At 45.6% G+C, this 27,394-nt stretch overlaps 1 protein-coding gene across 1 annotated transcript in view; it reads left to right on the forward strand.

Annotated features, from left to right (window-relative positions):
* LOC126176321 (fibrous sheath CABYR-binding protein-like) overlaps positions 1 to 27,394 on the forward strand; it is a 187,934-nt gene that overhangs the window by 99,491 nt on the left and 61,049 nt on the right. Inside the window, exon 6 of the mRNA XM_049923471.1 lies at positions 13,039 to 13,460. Within this exon, the coding sequence (XP_049779428.1) occupies positions 13,039 to 13,460 (422 nt within the window). The remainder of the gene's footprint in view (positions 1 to 13,038; positions 13,461 to 27,394) is intronic.

Raw genomic sequence — 27,394 nt, forward strand, 5'->3', positions numbered from 1 at the left:
CTGGCCAGCAAGATCTCCGGATCTGTCCCCCATTGAGCATGTTTGGGACTGGATGAAGCGTCGTCTCACGCGGTCTGCACGTCCAGCACGAACGCTGGTCCAACTGAGGCGCCAGGTGGAAATGGCATGGCAAGCCGTTCCACAGGACTACATCCAGCATCTCTACGATCGTCTCCATGGGAGAATAGCAGCCTGCATTGCTGCGAAAGGTGGATATACACTGTACTAGTGCCGACATTGTGCATGCTCTGTTGCCTGTGTCTATGTGCCTGTGGTTCTGTCAGTGTGATCATGTGATGTATCTGACCCCAGGAATGTGTCAATAAAGTTTCCCCTTCCTGGGACAATGAATTCACGGTGTTCTTATTTCAATTTCCAGGAGTGTATATAGGTTGCTGAGTCTATCTCTTGTCTCAGTGGGTCACTTAGCATTTGCAGATCACATATCTTCATCGTTCCTATCATGTCACCACAAAATTTAATACACTTTTCTTTGTCGTTTTCGAAAGTTCCTGCACAAGTTACAACCTTAGAGAGCATCCAGTAAGTGGCGTCTCAGTTCTCGCCACACAGTTGAATCAGGTATTCCTAGTCCCCTACGTACTAGTTCTGTTGATTGACTTACTTGGACTATGTACAAAACTTCCTTCATCCGACATTTCTGGTCAGCATGTGCTTTGTACTTTGCAGAGATCCAGTTCGTTTAAATTGCTGAAACTAATGGCTGATGCTTCAGTCTAATTGGAGTAAAAATGCCTTCTACACTCAAATTACAGACTCAGTTTTTCTGCAATTAAGAACGCAAACGATCTTTTACTACATGGTAGACATGTAACAACTAACACTGACTGGTTCTCTGTTGTCAAAAAATGTTCAAATGTGTCTGCATTTATAACGAACCAAACTACTGAGTTCATCGGTCCCTATACTTATGCAGTACTTAAACTAACTTATGCTAAGGACAATACACACAGCCTTGCCCGGCGGGAGGGACCACGCTATCCGTGACATGGCGCCTCAAACCACGCGACCTCTCAGCGTGGCTCCTCTGTTGTCGTCAAAGACCTTGTAAAAGTTAGCATGAACAATCTAATGGTCATTAACATAACCATCAGTACTCTGTAATGGTAGTAACCTAAGCTTTAGATTCTTTCATTTTCTACAGTATGAGATTATTTGTATCCAATTTTTATTTTATGCAATAAACATTAAATAAATTGGCTCCCTCTGCTTTCATAACCTTGTATTACAGCGTGAAATGTCGTTCAATTCATAAACAAATATTCTCGTTAAACCCTCTAAATTACTGGTATTGCTATGTTACACGCTGTATATCATAGTTAAGCTCGAGCACGATGCAGTTTACATCACAGCTCGAGAAATTGTGAGTCCATTCGAATGCGAGAATGGTTTGTCCAACCAAACTGAGTATGTTACAAGATGTTGTAAGTGGTTTGCAACGACAGTGGTTTGCGTGCATTGTAACAAGATATTCCAATCAAATGCCAGTATGCACTCTCTGATCAAAAGTATCTAGTCACAACTCGCCACACCGCCATGAGGAAGGCGAAGCGCACCAGCGCTAGAACTTTCTACTCACGTCGAGGGTCCACCCTCGCCTGTGCAGCGTCAGCGTCAGACAGTTATTAGCCGTCATTAATATGGGGTGTCTCCACTCTTTGGCTTTATGACGGCTTGAACTCTGCTGAGGACATTTCCAATGAAATGTCTGAATGTCTGGAGGAATGTGTAATGGGACGTTCTCCTCTAACATTACTTTTCCTCAACAGGGGTTGTCGATACCAGTATTATTATTATTATTATTATTATTATTGGCTGGCCAGAGTGGCCGTGCGGTTCTAGGCGCTACAGTCTGGAACCACGCGACCGCTACGGTCGTAGTTTCGAATCCTGCCTTGGGCATCGATGTGTGTGATGTCCTTAGGTTAGTTAGGTTTAATTAGCTCTAAGTTCTAGGCGACTGATGACCTCAGAAGTTAAGTCGCATAGTGCTCAGAGCCATTTGAACCATTATCATTATTTTTCGAATTTTGGACAGGTCAGTATTATCGGAGTTGCTTTTCTGATAACTTTCATATAATTTTATACACAGTATGTTATATTTCAAGCTAAAATTTGTAAAAATGAATTACTTTATAAAACATTTTACTTTTGACGTTATAGTCAAGTACTAGTTCTGGGTGTACAGTTAATTATTTTTTTAGAAAAATTTGAAATTAAGAATTATTTGCACACTTGAAATTTCTATTATTAATTACGGCGTCGTGTAATGTTTACTATGTTTATTTCTGGATTCATTTATGAAATAATAATCGAAATTAATAGTTAACGAAATTAGTAGGAATTCATTTGTTAAGAAAAACCATAAACGCTTTGCAGTGTTGTTTCCGAAGAGTGGTGGAGTCGTAAGCTTGACTCTGATGTGTTCGGACGTAGTTTTGTGTAATAGGTGCTAACAGTGTAATTTCGGCTTTGTTAATGTGAAAAATCAAAATACTCTATGATATACTAAAATGTGAGAAAATGTATTTGCGTAAAAATTTCTGCAACAACAACCTTACAATTTATCTAGTTCAAACCAACTGTGAGGACCTGATGTTGGATTTTCAGCTTCAAGAATCAGACCCCTAGACTAGAAGAACTGGAGCCTTCTCAACATGACAGACTAAGTAAACTTGAAAGTTTATTGTAATTTTCGCTCCTCTCAAATCTTCATAAAAGACTTTGCTTACTCATTAATTGGACTGGGAATTGTTTAATGTGGACAATAGATGGAAGGAGAGATTAAAAATGGCAACCCATTCTTCTTCAAGTGCCCAAGTCTGAGAAGGTAGTAATATGGGACGTTGGCGTGTGTAGCGAAGTTGTTCTAACCATCACAAATTGTTCCACTGGGTTCAGGTCGAGACTCTGAGCAGGCCAATTCATTTCAGAAATGTCATTCTCCACAAACCATTACCTCACACATGCTGGTGCATTGTAATGCTAATAGAGCCATCGTCTGCAAATTGTTCCTGTACTGTACACAACACACAAATCTGTAAAATGTCTTCATATCGTTCCACATATAGCGTTTTCTATAGTGCAATAAGAGGATCATACCCTAACCATGAAAAACACTCCCATATCATAACACTACCTCCTCCATATCACACTGTTGGCACTACACAGGATGGCAGGTAATGTTGTCCAGACATTTGCCAAACCCAATATCTTCCACCTCATTGCATAAGAGTACAGTGTGATTTATTACTCCAAATCACTCATTTTCAGCCATCCACTGTCCAGTGGCGTCCCTCTTCACACCATCTCAAGTCTCGCTTAAGGTGTGCGTACCCCTATGCACCTCGCAGCTAATCACTCTGTGGCTGTAACTTTCCACACATGCAAGTAGAGGCATGGCTGTATTTGTGTGCATCTTCCTCAACATGTGCATGCGAGCAATTCCATTCACATCTGTGTTCACATCGCACAGCTCTGTTTACATGTGGGGCAAGTTACAGCTGCACTTTGTTACTCACGAATGATTGCTTCCACTGATCTCATGCGATTTTTTTTACAACTTTCCACAGTACCTGGTGGTACCTGTCCATCAGTACAGAGGATCTCCCAGTCTTGGTTTGGCTGTGGTTGTCCCTTCACTTTTCTACTTCAGAATCACACGACCAACAGCCGAATTGGGCAGTTTTAGATGGGTCTAAATGTGCTGGATGTATGTGTTATGCAGGTGACATGCATTGACTACTTGACAATCGTAGTCACTGATTTCTCCTGACCAGTCCATTCTGCTGTTACTGCTCCTCTGCTGACAACGCAATACTCCTTGCGTCCTTTTAGGTTGGTGGATCCACCTCTCGTTACGTCTAATGGGTAATTCCGCATTACAGAGGCGTGTCCGGATACTTTTGGTCAGATACTGTACAATCATTAAAATAGCTTTGCGGTTGACACTTCAGCATGTCATGTGGTTGGGGCTAGCCAGCAGAAAATTGCAGCTCCTTTTTCAGCACTACGCGCTTGCTGTGTTGCCAGTTTTGTCGGTACTGAAAGTCTTGTCAAGAATAGTTCGCTGCATGCTGACAACACTGCATCCCCCTCCCTCCTGCCTCACAAGGCCCCTGTCAAGGGCGCAGGTGAAGCGAGGACGCAAAAAATACGATTTAAGAACTAAACGTGAGATGTAGCGGTGTTCTCCTACCTCTCGTGTTCCTATCTTGTACCTAGGACAAGAAACGTTTGCTTCTGCCCGAGGCTGTAGCCCCACTCTGTGGTCACAGCTTCATTTCATCCATGTAGCGTCATAAAGAAATCATTACTGTCTAAGAGACGTCACATTGGTTACATGTCAGCAGTGTACTTGATTCATATAGCTGCCACTTACACACATAGCTCATATTCAACTGTGTGGGTTTCACTATACTTCGCTACTGTAGTGCAGAGTATCAAAGATTGCAAATGGGTGCTGAAGCGAATATGCTATTTGAACAAAGGCTTCCACTGCCCACTGAGGACTGGACAGTACTGCTTAAGCTAGAGTGAATCAAAGTATTCATACGATAGTAAGCAAACTGGGAAATAGATCTTACATATGACAAACCATCTCATCTCACTCTAGTTTACTGTTGGGAACGACTTAAATTAGAGCTCTTTATGTTATCATAAAAAATACGCAGCAGATTTTGGCACCAAATATAGTAGAAATATCGATACAGCTGACCAAGTTAACGAAATAACAGGTTTCAAATTCCAGTAGGTGATGAAAGAGCAATGACAAATCATCCCATTTGTGAAGCTTTTTAATATACGTATGACAAATGTCGTGTCGTGTAATACCTCGGGCCACATTTGCCAAGTGTAGTGCAACGGTTCGATGTGACATGGACTTGACATATCGTTGGAAATCTCCTGTAGAAATACTGAGCCATGTTTCCTTTATAGCTGTCTACAATTGATAAAGTGTTGCCAGTGCAAGACTTTGTCCACGAACTTTATATCCCAAGTGTGGCGATCTGGGCGACCAAATAATTAGTTCGAGTTGTCCAGAATGTTCTTCATACCAGTCATGAACAATAACTGTGACCTGGTGACATGCCGCTGTATCACCCATAAAAATGCCGTCGTAGTTTGGGAGCATGAAATCCATCAATAGCTGCGAATTGTCTCCGAGTAGACGAACATAACGATTTCCAGTCAGTGACCGGTTCAGTTGGACCATAGGACCCAGTCCTTTCCACTTAAACACAGCTCACGCCGGCATAGAACCACCGCCAGCTTGTACAGAGCCTTACTGACAACTTGAGCCCATGGATTTGTAGGGTCTGCTCCACACTCGAACCCTACTACCATCTCCTGAAATCGGGACTCATTTGACCAGGCCATGGTTTTCCAGTCGTCTAGGATCCTACCGATATGGCCAGAAGCCAGGAGGGGTGCTAAAGGCGATGTCATAGCGTCAGCGAAGGCACTCGCATCGATCGTGTGCTGCCATAGCCAATTAAGCCCCAATTTCACCACACTGTCCTAACAGATACGTTCGTCGTATGTCCCACATTGATTTCTGCGGATATTTCACGTAGTGTAGCTTTTCTGTGTGCACTGACAATTCTATGCAAACACCGCTGCTCTCAAGCGTTAAGTAAAGGCCGTCGGCCACTGAATTTCTGAGGTGAAAGGCACTGTCTGAAATTTGGTATTCTCGTCACAGTCTTTGACACTATTGATCTCGGAATATTGAATTCATTAACGATTTCCGAAATTCAGTGTGCCATGCATCTAACTCCAGTTATCATTCCACATTCAGAGCGTGTTAATTCCTGTTGTGCGGCCATAATGCTTCAGAAACTGTGTCATATGAATCACCTGAGTACAGATGACAGCTCCGCCAACGCACTGGCCTTTTACACTGATGAGCCAAAACATTATGACCACCTGCTTAATAGCTTGTCTGTCCGTCTTTGGAACGAAATGCATCACTGATTTTGTGTATCAAGGATCCGACAGTTTGTTGGTTGGTTTGTGGAGGGTTGTGTCATTAGATGTCTACGCACAAGTCACGTAATTCGCGTAAATAACGGGCGGTTAATTTGTGTACGTAGTGATGGTGCTGGATAGTGACCCAGATGGGTTCCACAGGATTTACATCAAGCGAATCTGGACGCCGAGACAACAACGTGAGTTCGCTAAATACATCTCAGATCACTGTAGCACGGTTCTGGCTCCGAGACATGGACAGTTATACTGCTGAAAGATGATATTACCTTTGGGGAAGTGATCTAGCATGAAGGGATGCTGGTGGTTTGCAGCTGTCAGCATGTCTTCGATTACTACCGCAGGTCCCATGCAAGGGCTGGAGAATGCCTTCCATGGCATAATATTGCTCCCACCAGACAATGTCCTTTGCGTGCTTCACCTTTCGAGCGGCCTTTTATCTCGATGACGGCGTTTGTGGAGACGATCAACGATCTGGTGTAGCCAAAATGTGATTCACCTGAAGAGCTGACATGTTTTCATTGATCGACGGTCAAATCTCGATGGTCCAGTGGCCACTGCAATCGTAACTGACGATGTCGTTGGGTCGGCATGTGAACAGATTGGGATGAATTGCTGTGGAGCCCCATGTTGAACAATATACGATGAACAGTGTGCTCCAAAACACTTGTGCAAGCACCAGCATTGTGCTCTTTCGGCAGAGATGTCACACATCACCATCTGTCCCACTTTACACAGTAGACACTCTGTAAAGAGTCGTGGACGTTCAACCGTTTAGTGCCTAGTGGTAACTGCACTGTCCTTCTACCTCTTTCTGTAGATGCTCACGGTAGTATCATGTGAGGATTCGGCCAGCTTCGTCAGTTTCGAGATACTCGTTCACAGTCTCTGCATAATAATAATCTGCCCTTTGTCAAAATTGCTTATCTCAATGTATTTTCCCGTTAGCGGCCCATATCTTCGTTAGAAAGGTCTCACATCTGTGTCTGCTCCATGTAAATACTTTAGTTACTGCATCACATGCCCGCAACACCACCAGGTGGCATCCAACGATGCGATGGGCAGCAGTCATAATGTTTTGGCTTATCAGCGTATACCTTGTATACATGATATTACCGTCATCTGTATATGGACATAATTTTTTATATTATTTTGAATTACTGTAATAATTTATGCAAATTAATAACTTATCAGGGAGAAATAGAATGTGTAGACTACTTTTTTGTACAAGGGTCGTTCAGTAAGAAATGCCCTACTTTCTTTTTCTCAGAACATATTTATTGTTAAGAGTCAGAATTTGGTGACAATATATATCAACATGTCTACATCTACATCTACATCTACATCTACATCTACATACATACTGCGCAATCCACCATACGGTGTGTGGCGGACGGTACCTCGTACCACAACTAGCATCTTCTCTCCCCGTTCCACTTCCAAACAGAACGAGGGAAAAATGACTGCCTATATGCCTCTGTACGAGCCCTAATCTCTCTTATCTTATATTTGTGGTCTTTCCGCGAAATGTAAGTAGGCGGCAGTATAATTGTACTGCAGTCAGCCTCAAATGCTGGTTCTCTAAATTTCCTCAGTAGAGATTCACGAAAAGAAATCCTCCTTTCCTCTAGAGACTCCCACCCGAGTTCCTGAAGCATTTCCGTAACACTCGCGTGATGATCAAACCTACCAGTAACAAATCTAGCAGCCCGCCTCTTAATTGCTTCTATGTCCTCCCTCAGTCCGACCTGATACGCATCCCAAACGCTCGAGCAGTACTCAAGAATAGGTCGTATTTGTGTTTTATAAGCGGTCTCCTTTACAGATGAACCACATCTTCCCAAAATTCTACCAATGAACCGAAGACGACTAACCGCCTTCCCCACAACTGCCATTACATGCTTGTCCCACTTCATATCGCTCTGCAATGTTACGCCCAAATATTTAATCGACGTGACTGTGTCAGGCGCTACACTACTAATGGAGTATTCACACGTTACAGGATTCTTTTTCCTATTCATCTGCATTAATTTACATTTATCTATATTTAGAGTTAGCTGCCATTCTTTACACCAATCACAAATACTGTCCAAGTCATCATGTATCCTCCTACAGTCACTCAACGACGACACCTGCCCGTACACCACAGCATCATCAGCAAACAACCGCACATTGCTATCCACCCTATCCAAAAGATCATTTATGTAGACAGAAAACAACATCGGATCTACCACACTTCCCTGGGGCACTCCAGATGATACCCTCACCTCCGATGAACACTCACCATCGAGGACAACGTACTGGGTTCTATTACTTAAGAAGTCTTCGAGCCACTCACATACTGGGAAACCAATCCCATATGCTCGTACCTTAGTTAGGAGTCTGCAGTGGGGCACCGAGTCAAACGCTTTCCGGAACTCAAGGAATATGGCATCCGTCTGATACCCTTCATCCATGGTTCGCAAGATATCATGTGAAAAAAGGGCGAGTTGCGTTTCGCAGGAGCGATGCTTTCTAAAGCCGTGCTGATGCATGGACAGCAACTTCTCTGTCTCAAGGAACTTAATTATATTCGAACTGATAATATGTTCGAGAATCCTGCAACAAACCGATGTGAAGGATATTGGTCTGTAATTTTGAGGATTCGTCCTTCTACCCTTCTTATATACAGGCGTCACCTGCGCTTTTTTCCAGTCGCTCGGGACTTTACGTTGGGCAAGAGATTCGCGATAAATGCAAGCTAAGTGAGGAGCCAATGCAGTAGAGTACTCTCTGTAAAACCGAATTGTAATCCCATTAGGACCTGGCGATTTATTTGTTTTCAACCCATTCAGCTGCTTCACAACCCCAGGGATGACAATTACTATATCCTCCATACAGGAATCTGTACGAGACTCAAACAGCGGTATGTTTGTACGATCCTCCTGCGTGAAAGATTTCTCAAATGCTAAATTTATAATTTCAGCTTTCGTGTTGCTGTCTTCCGTCGCCAGGCCAGACTGATCAGTGAGTGACTGGATGGAAGCCTTCGACCCGCTTACCGATTTTACGTAAGACCAGTACTTCCTTGGGTTTTCAGCAAGATCTTTTGCTATGGTATGACGGTTGAATGCTTCGCGCATCGTTCTTTTTACAGCAGCATGAATCTCTACTAACTTTTGCCTGTCCTTATTATCCCGATCTTTCTTGTACCGCGAGTGCAACTGCCTTTGCTTCCTGAGCATTCTCCGAATTGCGCTGTTAAACCACGGTGGGTCTTTTTCGTCCGTAACCCACTTTTTCGGCACATACTTGTCCAATGCGTGATTTTCAATGTGTTTAAAATTTTCCCATAGTTCTTCCACGTCCATTATACCGGAAGTAAATGAAGTCGATTCATTTACTAAGTAGGATGTTAACAACTGCTTATCTGCTCTTTCTAGTAACAATACTCTCCTAGCCTTCTTGACCGACTTTTTAACTTTCGTAACCATAGTCGTAATGACAACATCATGATCACTAATCTCTGTCCCAACACTGACACCGTCGATGAGGTCTGGTCTGTTCGTGGCTACCAGATCTAAAATATTTCCATTGCACGTTGGCTGTCGATTTAGCTGCTCTAGACAGTTTTCGGATAATGTGTTCAAAAGTAATTCACACGACGGCTTGCCTGTACCTGTACTGAATCCATAGACATCCCAGTCTATACTAGGTAGGTTGAAGTCGCCTCCGACTAATATAGCATGATCCGGGTACTTCGGCGATACAGAATGTAGACTCCCTTTGAATGATTATAGAACTGTCACGGTGGAACCTGGTGGCCGGTAATAACACCCCACAATTAACTTTATTTCCCCTAGCCCTGTTAAACGTGTCCAGATAACTTCACAATCATACTCTACTTCGACCTCAGTAGGCACAATATTTTTGTCAACTGCAATGAAGACACCACCTCCTACGGTGTGTAATCTGGCTTTCCGATACACGTTCCAACCCTCATTAAATATTTCAGAACTTCCTATCACAGGGTTCAGCCAGGTCTCAGTCCCGAGAATAATTTGCGCGCCACACGCTTCCTGGAGGGCAGTAAATTCAGGAACTTTATTCCGAACACTCTGAAAATTTACTGCTAATATCTTGATGGCTGAAGTGTCTTTACACTGAGCGCGTCCTGATTTCCCTGCCTGCCCGTCGACTGGTGAGAGTTCATCAGGACACCTCGCACTACTGCCTACCCTAAAAAAAAAAAAAAAAAAAAAAAAAAATGTGCACGCCACAAGTACTCTGCTACCCGAGTAGCCGCTTCCCCGACCTATCTAGGGGCGTCCTACAATTCCCCACTCAATAACGCAAGTCTAGAAATCTGCAGCCAAGACCGTCACAGAGTTGACGAAGCCTCTGGCTGAGACCCTCCACTCGGCTCCAAACCAAAGGACCCCGATCCACTCTGGGAACGATGCTGCAAATAGAGAGCTCTGCTTGCGCCCCACGTGCGAGGCCAGCGGTCTTCACCAAATCCGCCAGCCGCCTGTACGAACTGAGGATCGCTTCAGAACCCAAGCGACAGGCATCATTGGTTCCGACGTGAGCAACTACTTGCAGACGACTGCACCCCGTACGCTCGATAGCTGCAGGCAAGGCCGCCTCCACATCTTGGATGAGGCCCACCGGCAGACAAACCGAGTGCACGTTGGATTTCTTTCCAGCCCTGTACGCTATTTCCCTAAGGGGCTCCATCACCCGCCTATCGTTGCCCATGTCCTGTTTTTCTACGTAGTCTCCATCACGTTCTGTGACTGTTCGCCAATACAGTGGAAAAACATTTATTCCCTGCCGGTAAAAGCCCATGTCCTGTAGGCATAGCCATGTTTTCACTGCATGATTGACACTCTCGTCATCTTCAAAGTGTGTTCCTGTAGAAACTCTTTAAGCTCCAACAATTCAGATGATACGGCCTTTCTTTGAATGTTGTCGTCCGCTGTGAGCATTCGTGGAACCCATCCTTAGCACCTCTTTGAATATCCGTGAGTCTCTATCACAGCAGAAGCACTTCCAATGCTGACCGACAACTGTAGGGCCAATTGTCGAGTTGCGATGCGCCGGTCGGCACGAATAATGGCATCCGCACGATTCAGCATGTCTGGAGCAGTGGCTGTGACAGGACGTCTCGTGCGTGGCTGACCACGGAGCTCTGTTTCTGCATTTCCTGAGGCTGTAACTTTCTTCACCAATCGCCCAACTGTACTCCTATCAGCTGCAGCGTCGCCATACACTGCACACAAACGTTTATGGATGTTCACCACGGTTTCTTTTTCTGCACACAAGAATTCAATAACAGCACGCTACCTGTAATATGGGTCGTATGTAGACGCCATTTTGACGCTGTATTACAGCTATGCCATCTGCCGGTGCACAGAACAAACATCAAATGTAAAGCATCAACAAGGGCATTTGTCTAAATATATTAACTACTTTTAAAAAATGTGGGGCATTACTTATTGAACGACCCCTGTACATTGTACTAAAATGATACATCTCTTCTGTTGTGTGCAGTATTTTCCATTTACATAACTTATTTCAGGATCATAAATAATAAGAGGTAATTTGCTATTACAGTAGAGCGCCGAATATCCGAAGTAATTGGGGGAGATGGGTGTTCGGAAAACTGGTTTGTTCGGATAATCGAACTGTACATGTTTATTTGCCAAAAAGAAGTACTGTACAGTAAATTTATTCATAAAAACAGGCATCTCTATTAGTATTACAAAGTAACATACAAAGGCAACTTCTTGGGGGCGCGCAGTCCTTCAAACTGCGCGGAGCGGCGCGCCTCAACCTTAAGCTGGCGCAGCTGTTGCTGTGAACAGCTTTGATACTGCCGCTACTTCTGCTGCCAGCGCCGAGCCGACACAAGTGTGCTGATTGTTGAAACACAGCGACTGGCGGCTTGGCCGGTCAGCAGCGCCTTGCGAAGGCCCCGTTAGAAGCAATGTTCCGCCAGCTGTGGCCCAGTGCGGCGACTACTGTGGGAAACTTGGTTTGGGAGTGAGGGGGATGATGGACGGTAGGGTGGGAGAGTAAGAGGTGTGAGCGAGTACACAGTTCGGTTAAGCGGTCGTTCAGTTGACCGACGTTCGGATAATCGACGCTCTACTGTACTTTCAATAGTTTTAGAAAGTTTATACAATTTTTAATTTTCTGCAATGATACAAATCTTCTGTTGTGTACAGTATTTTCCATTTACATAACTTATTTCAAGGATATTTTTCAATAATGCCTAATTTTTATTAACCCTGCTTTTCTAAATGTTGTTGTTGTGGTCTTCAGTCCTGAGACTGGTTTGATGCAGCTCTCCATGCTACCCTATCCTGTGCAAGTTTCTTCATCTCCCAGTACTTACTGCAACCTACATCCTTCTGAATCTGCTTATTGTATTCATTTCTTGGTCTCCCTCTACGATTTTTACCCTCCACGCTGCCCTTCATTGCTAAATTTGTGATCCCTTGATGCCTCAGAAGATGTCCTACTAACCGGTCCCTTCTTTTTGTCAAGTTGTGCCACAAGCTCATCTTCTCCCCAATTCTGTTCAATACTTCATCATTAGTTATGTGATCTACCCATCTAATCTTCAGCATTCTTCTGTAGCGCCACATTTCGAAAGCTTCTATTCTCTTCTTGCCTAAACTATTTATCGTCCTTGTTTCACTTCCATACATGGCTACACTCCATACAAATACTTTCAGAAACGACTTCCTGACACTTAAATCTATACTCGATGTTAACAAATTCCTCTTCTTCAGAAACACTTTCCTTGCCATTGCCAGTCTACATAAATATCTTAGGAAAAAATTACAAAAAAGTAGTCATCTGATGGGGAGGGGGGGGGGGGGAGGAGGGAATAGCTTTGGCAGTACCGCTACGGGCGCAGGATGATCTCAGTATGCCTCTGGTCGCCACTGCAATCTGTCAGTCACAAAGTTATTTTATTCCAGGTATGCATGTTCTTTTCCGTAAGCTGCGTTAATGGTCTGTGTGTCCCGTGCGCAGCTGTTCTACGGCGAAGTGCCGGTGAAGGTGATTCCCCCGCCTGAGGAAGAGGATGTGGAGGGTGAAGCTGGGGAAGGGGGCGAGGCGGCAGAAGCGCCGCCGCAGCCGCAGCCGCAGCCGAAGCAGAAGGCCCCGGCGCCACCCCCGCCGCCCAAGGGGAAGCCCAAGTCGAAGTCGGTGGCCGCGCCGCCGCCGCCGCCCGACGTGCCGGAGGAGGAGCTCGAGAGGTGCCCGCCCCCGGAGCTGGTCGAAGCGCTGGCCGAGGGCAAGACCATCGTGCACTACGCCGAGGCGCTGTCGCCCGCCGTCGAGGAGGGGCAGCTGCCGCCGCCGCCCGAGGACATCGTCAAGAAGGTGGCGCGCGCCGTCTACGGCTGCGAGGCGCCCGCCGAGGGGCACGCCCAGCAGATAGACCCCGAGAGGTAAGGCGGCTCCGTGCAGGCCTGCGGCACAACCGAACACCCAAGTGGGTGGCCCACTTCTCTCATCTCTCCTGCATACACTGCTGCCCATTAAAACTACACTACTGGCCATTAAAATTGGTACACTACGAAGATGATGTGCTACAGACGTGAAATTTAACCGGCAGGAAGAAGATTCTGTGATATGCGAATGATAAGCTTTTTAGAGTATTCACACAAGTTTGGCGCCGGTGGCGACACCTACAACGTGCTGACATGAGGAAAGTTGCCAACCGATTTCTCATACACAAACAGCAGTTGACCAGCGTTGCCTGGTGAAACGTTGTTGTGATGCCTCGTGTAAGGAGGAGAAATGCGTACCACAACGTTACCGACTTTGATAAAGATCGGATTGTAGCCTATCGCGATTGCGGCTTATCGTATCGCGTATCGCGACACTGCTGCTCGCGTTGGTCGATTAGCAGAATATGGAATCGGTGGGTTCAGGAGGGTAATACGGAACCCCATGCTGGATCACAGTGGCCTCATATCACTAGCACTCGAGATGACAGGCATCTTATCCGCATGGCTGTAACAGTTCGTGCAGCCACGTCTCGATCCCTGAGACAACAGATGGGGACATTTGCAACACAACAACCATCTGCACGAACATTTCGACGACGTTTGCAGCAGCATGGACTATCAGCTCGGAGACCATGGCTGCGGCTACGCTTGACGTTGCATCACAGACAGGAGCGCCTGCGATGGTGTACGCAACGACGAACCTGGGTGCACGAATGGCAAAACGTCATTTTTTCGGATGAATCCAGGTTCTGTTTACAGCATCATGATGGTCGCATCCGTGTTTGGCGACATCATGGTGAATGCACATTGGAAGCATGTATTCGTCATCGCCATACTGCCGTATTACCCGGCGTGATGGTATGGGGTGCTATTGGTTACACGTCTCGGTCGCCTCTTGTTCGCATTGACGGCACTTTGAACAGTGGACGTTACATTTGAGATGTGTTACGACCTGTGGCTCTACCCTTCATTCGATCCCTGCGAAACTCCACATTTGAGCAGGATAATGCACGACCGCATGTTGCAGGTCCTGTACGGGCCTTTCTGGATACAGAAACTGTTCGACTGCTGCTCTGGCCAGCACATTCTCCAGATCTCTCACCAATTGAAAGCGTCTGGTCAATGGTGGCCGAGCAACTGGCTCGTCACAAAACGCCAGTCACTACTCTTGATGAACAGTGGTATCGTGTTGAAGCTGCATGGGCAGCTGTACCTGTACATGACATCCAAGCTCTGACTCAATGCCCAGTCGTTGTTGTTGTTGTGGTCTTCAGTCCTGAGACTGATTTGATGCAGCTCTCCATGCTACTCTATCCTGTGCAAGCTTCTTCATCTCCCAGTACCTACTGCAACCTACATCCTTCAGAATCTGCTTAGTGTATTCATCTCTTGGTCTCCCCCTACGATTTTTACCCTCCACGCTGCCCTCCAATACTAAATCGGTGATCCCTTGATGCCTCAGAACATGTCCTACCAACCGATCTCTTCTTCTGGTCAAGTTGTGCCACAAACTTCTCTTCTCCCCAATCGTATTCAATACTTCCTCATTAGTTATGTGATCTACCCATCTAATCTTCAGCATTCTTCTGTAGCACCAAATATCGAAAGCTTCTATTCTCTTCTTGTCCAAACTATTTACCGTCCATGTTTCACTTCCATACATGGCTACACTCCATACAAATACTTTCAGAAACGACTTCCTGACACTTAAATCTATACTCGATGTTAACAAATTTCTCTTCTTCAGAAACGCTTTCCTTGCCATTGCCAGTCTACATTTTATATCCTCTCTACTTCGACCATCATCAGTTATTTTGCTCCCCTAATAGCAAAACTCCTTTACTACTTTAAGTGTCTCATTTCCTAATCTAATACCCTCAACATCACCCGACTTAATTCCACTACATTCCATTATCCTCGTTTTGCTTTTGTTGATGTTCATCTTATATCCTCCCTTCAAGATACCATCCATTCCGTTCAACTGCTCTTCCAAGTCCTTTGCTGTTTCTGACAGAATTACAATGTCATCGGCAAACCTCAAAGTTTTTATTTCTTCTCCATGGATTTTAATACCTGTATCAAGGCCATTTTTACGGCCCGAGGTGGTTGTTCTGGGTACTGATTTCTCAGGATCTATGCACCCAAATTGTGTAAAAATGTAATCACATGTCAGTTCTAGAATAATATATCTGTCCAATGAATACCCGTTTATCATCTGCATTTCTTCTTGGTGTAGCAATTTTAATGGCCAGTAGTGTACTTGCAGCGAAAATATCGCCATAATCAGTGGGTTCTTTTAATCTAGAACATGCAGAAAATAGCATACTTACGAGTATATAACACTGTAAAACATTGTTATATTAGTACTGTTTTTTTAATGTTGTTTTCTATGAACACCTTCATACTACCTTATTTATTATACGTTACACCATGCTTTTAAAATTGTTGTCGCTGTTTGCGGCATATTTTCTGCGTTTTTCTGTTGCCGTTTTGCTCGGCATGCATCATGTTATCTGCATCTGTGTGTGCAGCTGTTAATAAACAGATACAAAAACGTGAAATAAATAACAAAAAGTGTTTTGCATCAAGGCGGTCTCACAGTTCCCATATTATTGTTCTTGTATGCAAACACCGATCAAATGGAAGAGTTCCAAGCTGAAATTACTGAATTTCGGAGTTGGACTATGTGTGTGAAGATAGTGTAATTATTGTGTTCTGCCCATTCGTCTAATATAGGGTGCCTAGGAAGCTGTTTTCTCGGATCGCTAGACAACAATTCAAGCAAATAGTGTTAATAGAGTTTGTTACACTAAGTTAAATTGACAATACTTTGCGTATTCACGAAGGTGTGTCGGAAGCAAATGGCGACATGCAAATCACCAGTGTCCTTCGATATATACAATTTCATAGCAAGCAAAACAACACAGTTCATGTCACTGCTGCAGCGTTTGTATGACAGCTCTTCTGCTCCGGCCGTGGCTAGGCAGCGCGGCGCTTATATTCTCCTCGTGTAGAGGCCACTTATGTCTTAGTGTCATCCTAGAGAGGAGTTCGCCAGCGTACTATTGGCTGACGTCGTCTCACAACCCTCTCTGCTCTTCCGTTCTTGATCGTTGTGCCTGCGCTTGTTGTTACGCCGAACAGTAATATGCACTGCCTGACACAAAGCTAAAAATGAAGCAGTGAGAACACGATGGTCGCATGTCAAGTTCATACACACAGGCACCATAATAAGAGTTGACATAAGAGTTGACATAAGAGTTGCAATACTCTGTGACAGGTATAACAGCCAGTACAGTGTATTAATGTTGCTTTTTGTTTACTGTTGTTACAAGTGCTGATGGGGTATATAAGGAGCATGAACAGTGTCGGATGTTCAGTGATCACTACGAAGGACATGGAGATACCATTTATTCGTGTGAGACAGAGCCATCAACCCCTAACGAAGTTTCGTAGGGGCATTATTGTGGGGTCTCCAGCCGACTGGCTGGTCGAACATGTTGGACTGCATGGGAATGAATCAGCAAGGATACTCATAGTCAATGTTCTGGTCCATCACATCTGATCACAATGCGTGGGGATCGCCATGTTGTGCACCAAGCACATTGTAAACCATTCACATCTGCAGCTGTCATCCGAGAACAAGTAATGGGAATGCTGCAATGTTCTGTGCATTCCATACCACTGGTCAGAGACTAAGAACAGCTGGGCTTGGGCATTACCATCAAAAGGAGAGGCTGCCATTAACAGCACATTATAAACATCTGTGTTTGGTGTAGTGCTGTGAACGGGAAGCACGGGTTGCTGATGAATGGCGTCTGATTGTGATCAAAAATGAATTGCGGTTCTGTACTATCCCAGATAATCATTGTCAGCGAGAATGGAGGCTGTGTAGCGGTCCCATTTTTCCAGCCGGCCGCGGTGGCCGTGCGGTTCTGGCGCTGCAGTCCGGAACCGCGGGACTGCTACGGTCGCAGGTTCGAATCCTGCCTCGGGCATGGATGTGTGTGATGTCCTTAGGTTAGTTAGGTTTAAGTAGTTCTAAGTTCTAGGGGACTTATGACCTAAGATGTTGAGTCCCATAGTGCTCAGAGCCATTTGAACCATTTGAGAGCCATTTTTCCATTGTTTGGCGAGGCTTATCGGTGATACTCATAGCACCATGTCGTGGGCAGCCACGGGATATGACATCAAGTCGAGGCTTGTAGTGACGGACGGAACTCAAATGTCCGAACGGAGAGTTGTGGACGTACTGGGTCCATACGAGTTACCTCTCATGTGACAGTATTTTGGTGCCATTTTGCAATAGCAGAATGCAGATTAACACAAGGAATGAGTCTCTATGCACTGTGTGCATGACGTTGAGGTATTCATGTGGCCAGAAAGATCCCCAGATCTGCCCCCAAATAGAGCACATGTTGGACCAGCCAAGGTGCCAAGTCTGGACCAGTGCCAATGTCCAGGACGGCAGTGGCTAGTTCCAACAGTGGTGGCCAACATGCCTCGGGAGACCATAGAATGGCTTTATGCGTGCATATAGATCAGAGGAGGTGCAACATCATACTGATTAGTGGGCCCATAATCCAAGTTCTTTTCCCTTCTTCCCTTCTGTGTGCTTCACTTGTCGAATGGTGTAGATATTGACTGGACAGTCATGTATCTTTATTAAATGCTACAGTCATGCTGCAGTTCAAATTCGCTGGACGAGAGTTTAACAAACACGGGAACCCGTGTACAGCACTCATGCTTCAAAATTACAGCCACAATGTGCCAGTGGAATGAAGTTAATCAATGATGAGCGAAAAATTGATGTCAGTGATGAGACCACACTTACTTGTTATCACCAGTTTTGTCCTAATTCATGGTATATGCAAGACATGACCAGAAATGGAAGTGGCATTTAGCAACAATATAGCAGGTCAGCAACTGGAAGCAGTTAATTCCATAAATTATCTGGGAGTAGGCATTAGGAGTGATTTAAAATGGAATGACCATATAAAATTAATCGTCGGTAAAGCAGATGCCAGACTGAGATTCATTGAAAGACTCCTAAGGAAATGCAGTCCGAAAACAACGAAGTAGATTACAGTACACTTGTTCGCCCACTGCTTGAATACTGCTCACCAGTATGGGATCCGTAGCAGATGGGGTTGATAGAAGAGATAGAGAAGATCCAACAGAGAGCAATGCGCTTCGTTACAGGATCATTTAGTAATTGTGAAAGCGTTACGGAGATGATAGATAAACTCCAGTGGAAGAGTCTGCAGGAGAGACTCTCAACAGCTCGGTATGGGCTTTTGTTGAAGTTTCGAGAACATACTGTTGTGGATTGGCAAGAGAGCCAACCCACTATGAGAGGAAGCCGAAAGGCACGCGTTTTAGCTCACGCAGGCTGGCGCGAGGTCTGGAACAGGTCAAGGAAATAAGACTAGCAAAAAAAGGACATAGCTGTGGAATACTTAACTTTAATCCATAAATGGTGAACATCGCTCTTGACGGTACATGTTTTACAGCATCAGTAGTAACTGGTAATGGCGCCTTGCTAGGTCGTAACAAATGACGTAGCTGAAGGCTATGCTAACTATCGTCTTGGCAAATGAGAGCGTATTTTGTCAGTGAACCATCGCTAGCAAAGTCGGCTGTACAACTGGGGCGAGTGCTAGGAAGTCTCTCTAGACCTGCCGTGTGGCAGCGCTCGGTCTGCAATCACTGATAGTGGCGACACGCGGGTCCGACGTATACTAACGGACCGCGGCCGATTTAAAGGCTACCACCTAGCAAGTGTGGTGTCTGGCGGTGACACCACACATACATTCACCGAGGATTCAAGCAGTATATTGCTCCCTCCTACGTATATCTCGCGAAGAGACCATGAGGATAAAATCAGAGAGATTAGAGCCCACTCAGAGGCATACCGACAATCTTTCTTTCCACGAACAATATGAGACTGGAATAGAAGGGAGAACCGATAGATGTACTCAAGGTACCCTCCACCACACACCGTCAGGTGGCTTGCGGAGTATGGATGTAGATGTAGATGTGGGAACTCCAGACTGCCGAGTGCTGAGAAAAATTGCATTCTTGGTGTGAGTCAGGTGAGGCATGAGCCATTTATGTCAGCACAGTTTCCAAGCAGCGAATGACACACTGGGAATAGTACTGGACGGCAGTGAGGAGGCAATAGTAATAAGGCAACAAGTGTATCACCCCACACTGGAGATTGCCTACTTCAGGCGTAAGTATGCATTCAGGTGCAAACCTACGATTCTCTTTTGATTGACAGGTCATTAACCTATTGTTCAGTTAAATGGTTTTCCATGTCAACCCTTCTCTCTCCCTCCTGCTCCCCCTCCTCATCTTCCTCTCCCTCCTCCTGCCTCACCCTTCTGGGAACTCCCATCGGTGATACAAGCACAATTTTGATCCCAATTTGATTGACTAATTAACTGATGAATTAATTAACATCTTCACCCCTGGGAAACCCCTGAGCCCTCCCCCTCCCCTCCACCACCTGGAAAATGGTGGGAAAAAGACTCAATTGATTGGTCATTTGGCAAGGAATCAACTGATGTGTGTGGAATATTGTTTACACAATTTAGACAAAGTGTAGAATATTGTTTATTTAAACTATTGATGGGATACAAGGCGGTGTATGGAATATAGTTTATTTATTTATTTAAAGAATTCGGTGGCAAATCGATTTCCGTTTATGGAATATTGTTTAAACAATTAATACAGTGTGTGGTATATTGTTTATTTAAACTATTTATGAGATACAAGGTGGTGTATGGAATATAGTTTATTTATTTGTTTATAGAATTTGTCAGGAAATCGATCGCGGTGCGTTTTCATTCCAATCATGTAAGGAAACAATAAATTACACTGTCACAAATCGCTTAAGCATATCTCAAAAACTCTCTCATGTCTCGCCACCTGTGAAGGCTGTCCGCAGTCAGGGAACACTGGAGGAACTTAGAAACACCAGCGGTCTCGCCGTACCGCCGTCGGCTGTCCGCTGCTCCACAGCTATGTGAAGTACCGCACTAAACCCCAAGCAACAGCGACAGGTGGTGGGGAAACCCTTTGCTACTGATACCTGAGAAATTCCCGTCGAAGCACATGCCCCCCCCCCCCCCCCCCCGTCTCTCTCTCTCTCTCTCTCTCTCTCTCTCTCTCTCTCTCTCTCTCTCTAGGGGACTGGTCATGTCACCTGCCAATGCTGGGTCTGCACGCAGCATCGATTGTGGTCAGATTGAACCGTAAACAAAGCAGTGTTTATCTCCAGCTCTGATGTCTTGGAAATATTCCCTCACTCTATTGGATTAATTGACTAATTAATTAAATCGATACCCTCTGTAGGGTACAGTTTTTCCTTGCTTCCTGTTGGTGGATACTAGGATTGGAATGTTTGGAGGGATTCGACCCTGCAACCACCAAGTTTCCACCCTACTCAATTTGTTTTCCTTTGCCTTCTATTGGTGGAGACTGACTCAGTTACGTCATTTGACAGGAAGTCTATTACTTTGGAGCTCAGTTGCATGCTATGTCCTTAAAAATTTGCAGGAGGGGCTGGACAGACACATGCTCACAATACAACTATCCAAAACAAGAAATTTATCAACTGGGAATTTGACGTCGCGATTGGGTTTTTAAAGCACTGTAGAATTCCTAAATTGGTTCTCCCCACTACATTTGGAAGGAGGAAGGCAGTACTATGTGATAGGATAGAGATAACAGGAAATACCACTGCAAGACCGAGTCCACTGTGCAGTATTGAGGAGCACTAAACACGACAACGTAAAAAAGAATGGGTCTTTATGTATTCAGTGCAAAAAAAGTATCGTGGTTCGACCTGGAACATGTTACTGCTGCGAAGTTAAAGCAAAAAATGCAAACGAAATCATTACAAGATCAAAATCTAGTGAAAAACGGAGGCAAATGTAAACTTAGTGACATCCATACGTAAACATTGCGATGACTTTCGTCTCATTTTATCTACAAAAAACAGTGAAATCAGTGAACTTAAAAGGACTGTAACCTTACTAGAGAAACAGCTGCAACATCTCGGTTGTAAAACTCAACAAACAGAGCATCGACTCAACCTTCAAGAAGTATCGGCTACCAATGATATAAACAAAAGAAGAACGACTGTGGAATCCAGCGCAAAACTTGGAAATATAAAAGTAAGAGCATCAAATAGTTACACTATGTGATCAAAAGTATCAAGACACCCCCAAAAACATACGATTTTCAAATAAGGTGCATTGTGCTGCCACCTACTGCCAGGTACTCCATATCAGTGAACTCAGTAGTCATTAGACATCGTGAGAGAACAGAATAGGGCGCTCCACAGAACTCTCGGGCTTCGAAACTGTTCAGGTGGATTGGGTGCCACTGGTGTCATACGTCTTTACGTGATATTTCCACACTCTTAAACATCCCTAGATCCATTGTTTCCGATGTGATAGTGAAGTGGAAACGTGAAGGGGCACATACAGCACAAAAGCATACAGGCAGACCTTGTCTATTGACTGACTGACAGAGACCGCCGACAGTTGAAGAGGGTTGTAATGTGCAGTAGGCAGACATTTATCCAGACCATCACACAGTAATTCCAAATTGCATCAGGCTCCACTGCAAGTACTATGACAGTTAGGCGGGAGTTGAGAAAACTTGGATTTCACGGTCGAGCGGCTGCTCATAAGCCACACATAACGCTGACAAATGCCAAATCGCGCCTCGCTTGGTATAAGGAGCGTAAACATTGGGCGATTGAACTGTGGAAAAACGTTGTGTGGAGTGACTAATCACGGTACACAATGTAGCGATCCGATGGCAGTGTGTGGGAACGCTGAATGTCCGGTGAATGTCATCTGCCAGAGTCTGTAGTGCCAACAGTAAAATTCAGAGGCGGTGGTGTTATGGTGTGGTCGTGTTTTTATGGAGGGGGCTTGCACCCCTTGTTGTTTTGCAAGGCACTATCACAGCACAGGCCTACATTGATGTTTTAAGCGTATTCTTGCTTCCCACTGTTGAAGATCAATTCGGGGATGGCAATTGCATCTTTCAACATAATCGAGCACCTGTTCATAATGCTTGACCTGAGGAGGAGTGTCAGCCAGGGCGGCCGAGCGGTTCTAGGCGGTACTGTCTGGAACCGCGCGACCGCTACGGTCGCAGGTTCGAATCCTGCCTCGGGCATGGATGTGTGTGATGTCCTTAGGTTAGTTAGGTTTAAATAGTTCTAAGTTCTAGGGGACTGATGACCTTAGAAGTTAAGTCCCATAGTGTTCAGAGCCATTTGAATTTGAGGAGGAGTGGTCGCGCAACAATAATATACATGTAATGGACCGACCTGCACAGAGTCCTGACATGAATCCTACAGAACACCTTTGGGATGTTTTTGAACGCCTACTTCATGCCAGGCCTCACTGACAGACATCAATATCTCTCCTCAGTGCAGCACTCCGTGAAGAATGGGCTGCCATTCCCCAAGAAACCTTCCAGCACCTGATTGAACATATGCCTGCGAGAGTGGAAACTGTCATCAGGACTAAGGGTGTGACTTGTAAGTCATTTTCAGCGAGGTGTCGGAATACTTTTGATCGTATAGTACATTATGACAAACGTGAGTCTACAAACGACGTCAGTCAGAAGCATATGTGTCCAGATAATAATTACAAACAACAACAGCTGTTCACTGTAAATTTTTCGCGCGTATCGCATCGTAAACAAAGTAATGTGCAAAAAAGAACGAAAAGTCTTAATTTTTGCCAATAATCATGGACGTCAGATAGTAGAAAAGTTGTCAGATGCACAAACTAACGCAAGTGACAACGCCTTTGTCAAACCAGGAGCAGGCATTGCGGAAGTGACAAAAACACTCCTGAAATCGTGTGAAAACCTTGACTCAGAAGACTGTGTCATAATTTGTGCAGGTGCAAATGATATTGCCAGAGATAAAGGTTGTGAACACATCACTGTTCTTGAAAGTGTGCTGCCCAAAGTAGACAACACAAATTTAGATGTTGTAAATCAACCACACAGACTCGATCTGCCTCCTTCGTCATGTATAAAGAAATTAATAGGAAGAGTAAACAAAGAGACAGACGGAGTATGCAAAAAATTTCTGTATGTGAACTTAATAAATGTAAGCACTTCAGACAGATCCATGCACACCAGCCATGGCCTTCATTTAAATCAGAGTGGGAAACAATTTTTGGTTGAAGAAATCTGTCCTTTAGCAAATGTGAGTCACAACAGGCATAGTATAGAAGCAGTCCAAAGTACTTTGGACAAATGGGTTGTGGGTTTTACGTGGTGTTGAACCATAATAACACACTTTTAGGGTCGAAACGACATTGATTTCGTTACTTAATAGAGCGAATACAGAAAGATGGCTGTCGAATATAGCGCAAAAACACCAAGACAAGAAGACAAAACCAAAGAGCATAGTCAAAGAACTGCCTCTTCGCGTCAGAGACCCGCCCCCCCCCCCCCCCCCGGTGGCAGTGTGGAGCATGGCGAGGCGGAGCTAGCACATGTCCACAAAAAAATCTTCGTGCCAGCGCGGCGCTCGAAGTGTGCGAGTTGGGCGCATCTTCATTAGGGACCTGTGTGTCGGACAGGTGTACAGGAGGTGGTGAGTCGAAGGGGGGGGGGGAGGGGGGCGCGGCGGCGGCGGGCGAGACGTCGGCGGAGGCAGGTCGGCAGGGAGCAGCGAGAAGTAGCTTCCGGAGGACCACACAGGCTTTAAACATTGTACCGAAACTGTACTCGGGTGGCCATTGAGCAGAATCACGAATGTATTGACCCCACTGCATAATTTCAAGCATGATTTCAAGTCCTTTTGAACAAACACCTATGGTGTGGTGCGAGCGCGAGGTAGAGATGGGCGAAGGCAGGCCACGTGAGCGTGCACTTGTTCAACGAGGGCCAGAAGGTCAGTAGCGTCCATTGGAGAAGTGTCCTCGACCAGTTCGGCAGGTAAGACGAGCGGTTCGCCATACAAGACCTCTTCCAACTAAGCATTGAGGTCCTCCTTGTGCACAGAACAGATTCCGATCAATACCCATGGCAGAGCCTCAGCCCAAGCCCACCTTGGCACATGAGTGCAGCTTTTCGCGTTCTGTGCCATCACTCCACTAGTCCATTGGCCTGCAGGTTATATGCAGTCATGTGAAATTTTGGCTCCCCGCACATGTCACACAGGTGAGCGAAAAGCGACGACTGGAATTGGCTGCCCTGGTCCGTGGTTAGTGACAGGGGGCAACCAAATCTAGCCACACATGCGGAAATGAACGCGCAAGCGATTGTCTCAGCCATAATGTTCACCAGAGGTACCGTCTCAACCCAATGGGTGGTGCAGTCGATCATGGAAAGGATGTCGAACTGTCCTACAGACAGGTGTACATGTCTGCTCACCTTGATCTGTTGACAAGGAACACACGCGCATGACCATGAGTGGCAATCTTGCCACACAACTGGCCAGATGAAACGTTTCGTTAAGAGTTGTGTCATTGCCCCGCATTCTGGGATGGTCAAGATTAAGTAACATGTCAAAAATCTTGCTCTGAAGGGGGAAAGGCACCAAGGGTCGGGGCAAACCAGTAGAAACGTCACAGATGATAGGAGTTGACAACCCATGCAGGGCAAAAGGTGTGATGACAAGCGAAGACTGGTCATCCGAGAGCAGACGTTGTGTGTCCATGTCTTCAGCCTGAAGCTGCTCCAGTTCCTCTAAGTTTAACGAGGCAGAGTTATCGAAATGCGGGAGAGGTAGTCGGCAACTGCATTTTCTGCACCGTAAATGTAACAAGCGTCCCATGAATGTTGGCAAATAAAGTCCATCTGTCAGAAGCGGCGCAGTGGGAGATCTTTCGCCAGGTTGCGGGTGATAGTCCAAATAGATGGTGAAAGCGCGTCCTCTGACGTCGCTCCTGAAATGTTTGACTGCCTTGGCCAACAATTTACACTGACTCCTTGTTAGTGTTTTTGAGAAGAAATGGAGCGGCTGCATTGAGCCTGCAGTGTGCTGTTGGAGGACAGTACCTACCGCCAACTCGCTAGTATCAGTATTGATAGAAATATGCGCCTTGGAGTCAGGGTGCAATAGAGTGATAGTCTGTGCGATGGCCAATTTCAAATTGTCGAAAGCGTCCAGCATTGGCCTAGTCCAGTCCAGTTTACGCTTTCCCATTGTATTTTTACTGGAGAGGGCATCAGTTAGAGCCAACTGGACAGAGGCAGCCCAAGGTATATGTCGCCGATAAAAGTTCACCATCCCTAGGAAATGGCACAGTTGTGCATAATCTTCAGGGAGAGGCAGAGCAAGGATGATCACAATTCGTGAATCAGTAGGACGGAGGTCGTCGGCCGAGACCGTAAGGCCAAGGAAAGTAACAGATGTGGAACAGAGCTGCGATTTATCATGGTTGATAACCACGCCATTGACCGCAAGAACCGCACACACTGCGTCAAGGTGGAATTGGTGTTCCTCCACAGATGAGGAAAAGATAAGTATGTCATCGAAATAGGCAAAGGAAGTGGTAGTTGCCACGTCTGCGCAGCGTTTTTTAAACTGTAGGACATGAAGCAGTATTCGAAAAGGCCGAAAGGCGTAATGATCGCCGTTTTCGGAATGTCTGGTGGGTGTCTTGGAATTTGGTGATATGCCTTCGAACAGTCCAAGACAGAAAAGAACTTTGGGCCATGCAGTAACTGTGTGAAATCCTGGATATGAGGAATCGGATATTTGTCTATAATAGTCCTAGCATTAAGGGGTCTGTAGTCATCACACATGTGAAGCAAACCGTCTTTCTTAGGCACTGGGCAGATGGCAGAGGACCAGTTGCTGTCCAATGATCGGAGCACACCCGAAGCCAGTAAGTACTGAACTATCTCTTTCTCTTGCAACAGTTTCGAAGCATTAAGATATTGAGCTTTTCGATGTATGGGAGGGTCGTCCGTGGTGTGGATTCAGTGGCAGGTGTCGTTGCTGATTGCCGGTACCCAAAAGGGAGGCGTGTGTGGTGGGGCGAGAGGGGGGGGCACGAGTGGCGGTGGTTGACTGATCTTGGTGTGCCAGGATGGCGTGTATGAAGTGTCAGCAGTAGGTGACAGCTGAGCACTTGGTGCGGTAGCCATGGAAAGCAGGAACATGAGTGTCCGAGCTGGGCCGGAGTGACGTGGGTGGAGCCTCGGTGGAAGACAGCGATGGTGGGCATGGCATGACAGCCACACGATGCGAAGGAACATGCAAAGCGGGGACAGGAGCGTCCTGCAGGTCCAACTGCGTCCACGTGGAACCGACAGCAGGAAAGGTGTAGCTCGATACAGGAGCGAAGCAGAGCAAAGACACAGTAGGACAGGGCAGCTGCATTGACAGGAGCAGCTCTGCAGAGAGGCAGCGTAAGGTAATCTGTGCATGAGCCAGTTCAGCTGAAGCAGTATCAAAGCGGGAGTGTAACTCCATGTTATGAGTGCATAGTCTGTCGATCTGGTTGTAGACGTCTGATAAATCAGAGAGCTGAGCCGTAATATCTTCGAGCAGAGAAGCACATGTGGAAAATGTGGCCAAGGACGCAGAGAGAGGAGACATGCTGCACTTGTTCAAGCACCGAATGATAGAACCAGACTCATGGCAGAGTGTAGCAGCTTGTAGGTCTCGTGAAAACTCATAATGGTGTAGAAAGTCCAACCTGATCACAGGTTCGTCCACGTCGGCGACGTGGAAGGTCCAAGGAAATGTCGCATCCGGGGACAGATGAAGTGACATCTTGATGGAGCTGAGGACGGCAATATGAGTGTGATTCGTGGCAATCAGTGAGAGGTTAGCAGGGGAAAGCGTGTTGCTTGACCGGGATAACGCT

This window comes from Schistocerca cancellata, chromosome 3 (genome assembly GCF_023864275.1).
Source record: "Schistocerca cancellata isolate TAMUIC-IGC-003103 chromosome 3, iqSchCanc2.1, whole genome shotgun sequence".
In the NCBI taxonomy this organism is placed as follows: domain Eukaryota; kingdom Metazoa; phylum Arthropoda; class Insecta; order Orthoptera; family Acrididae; genus Schistocerca; species Schistocerca cancellata.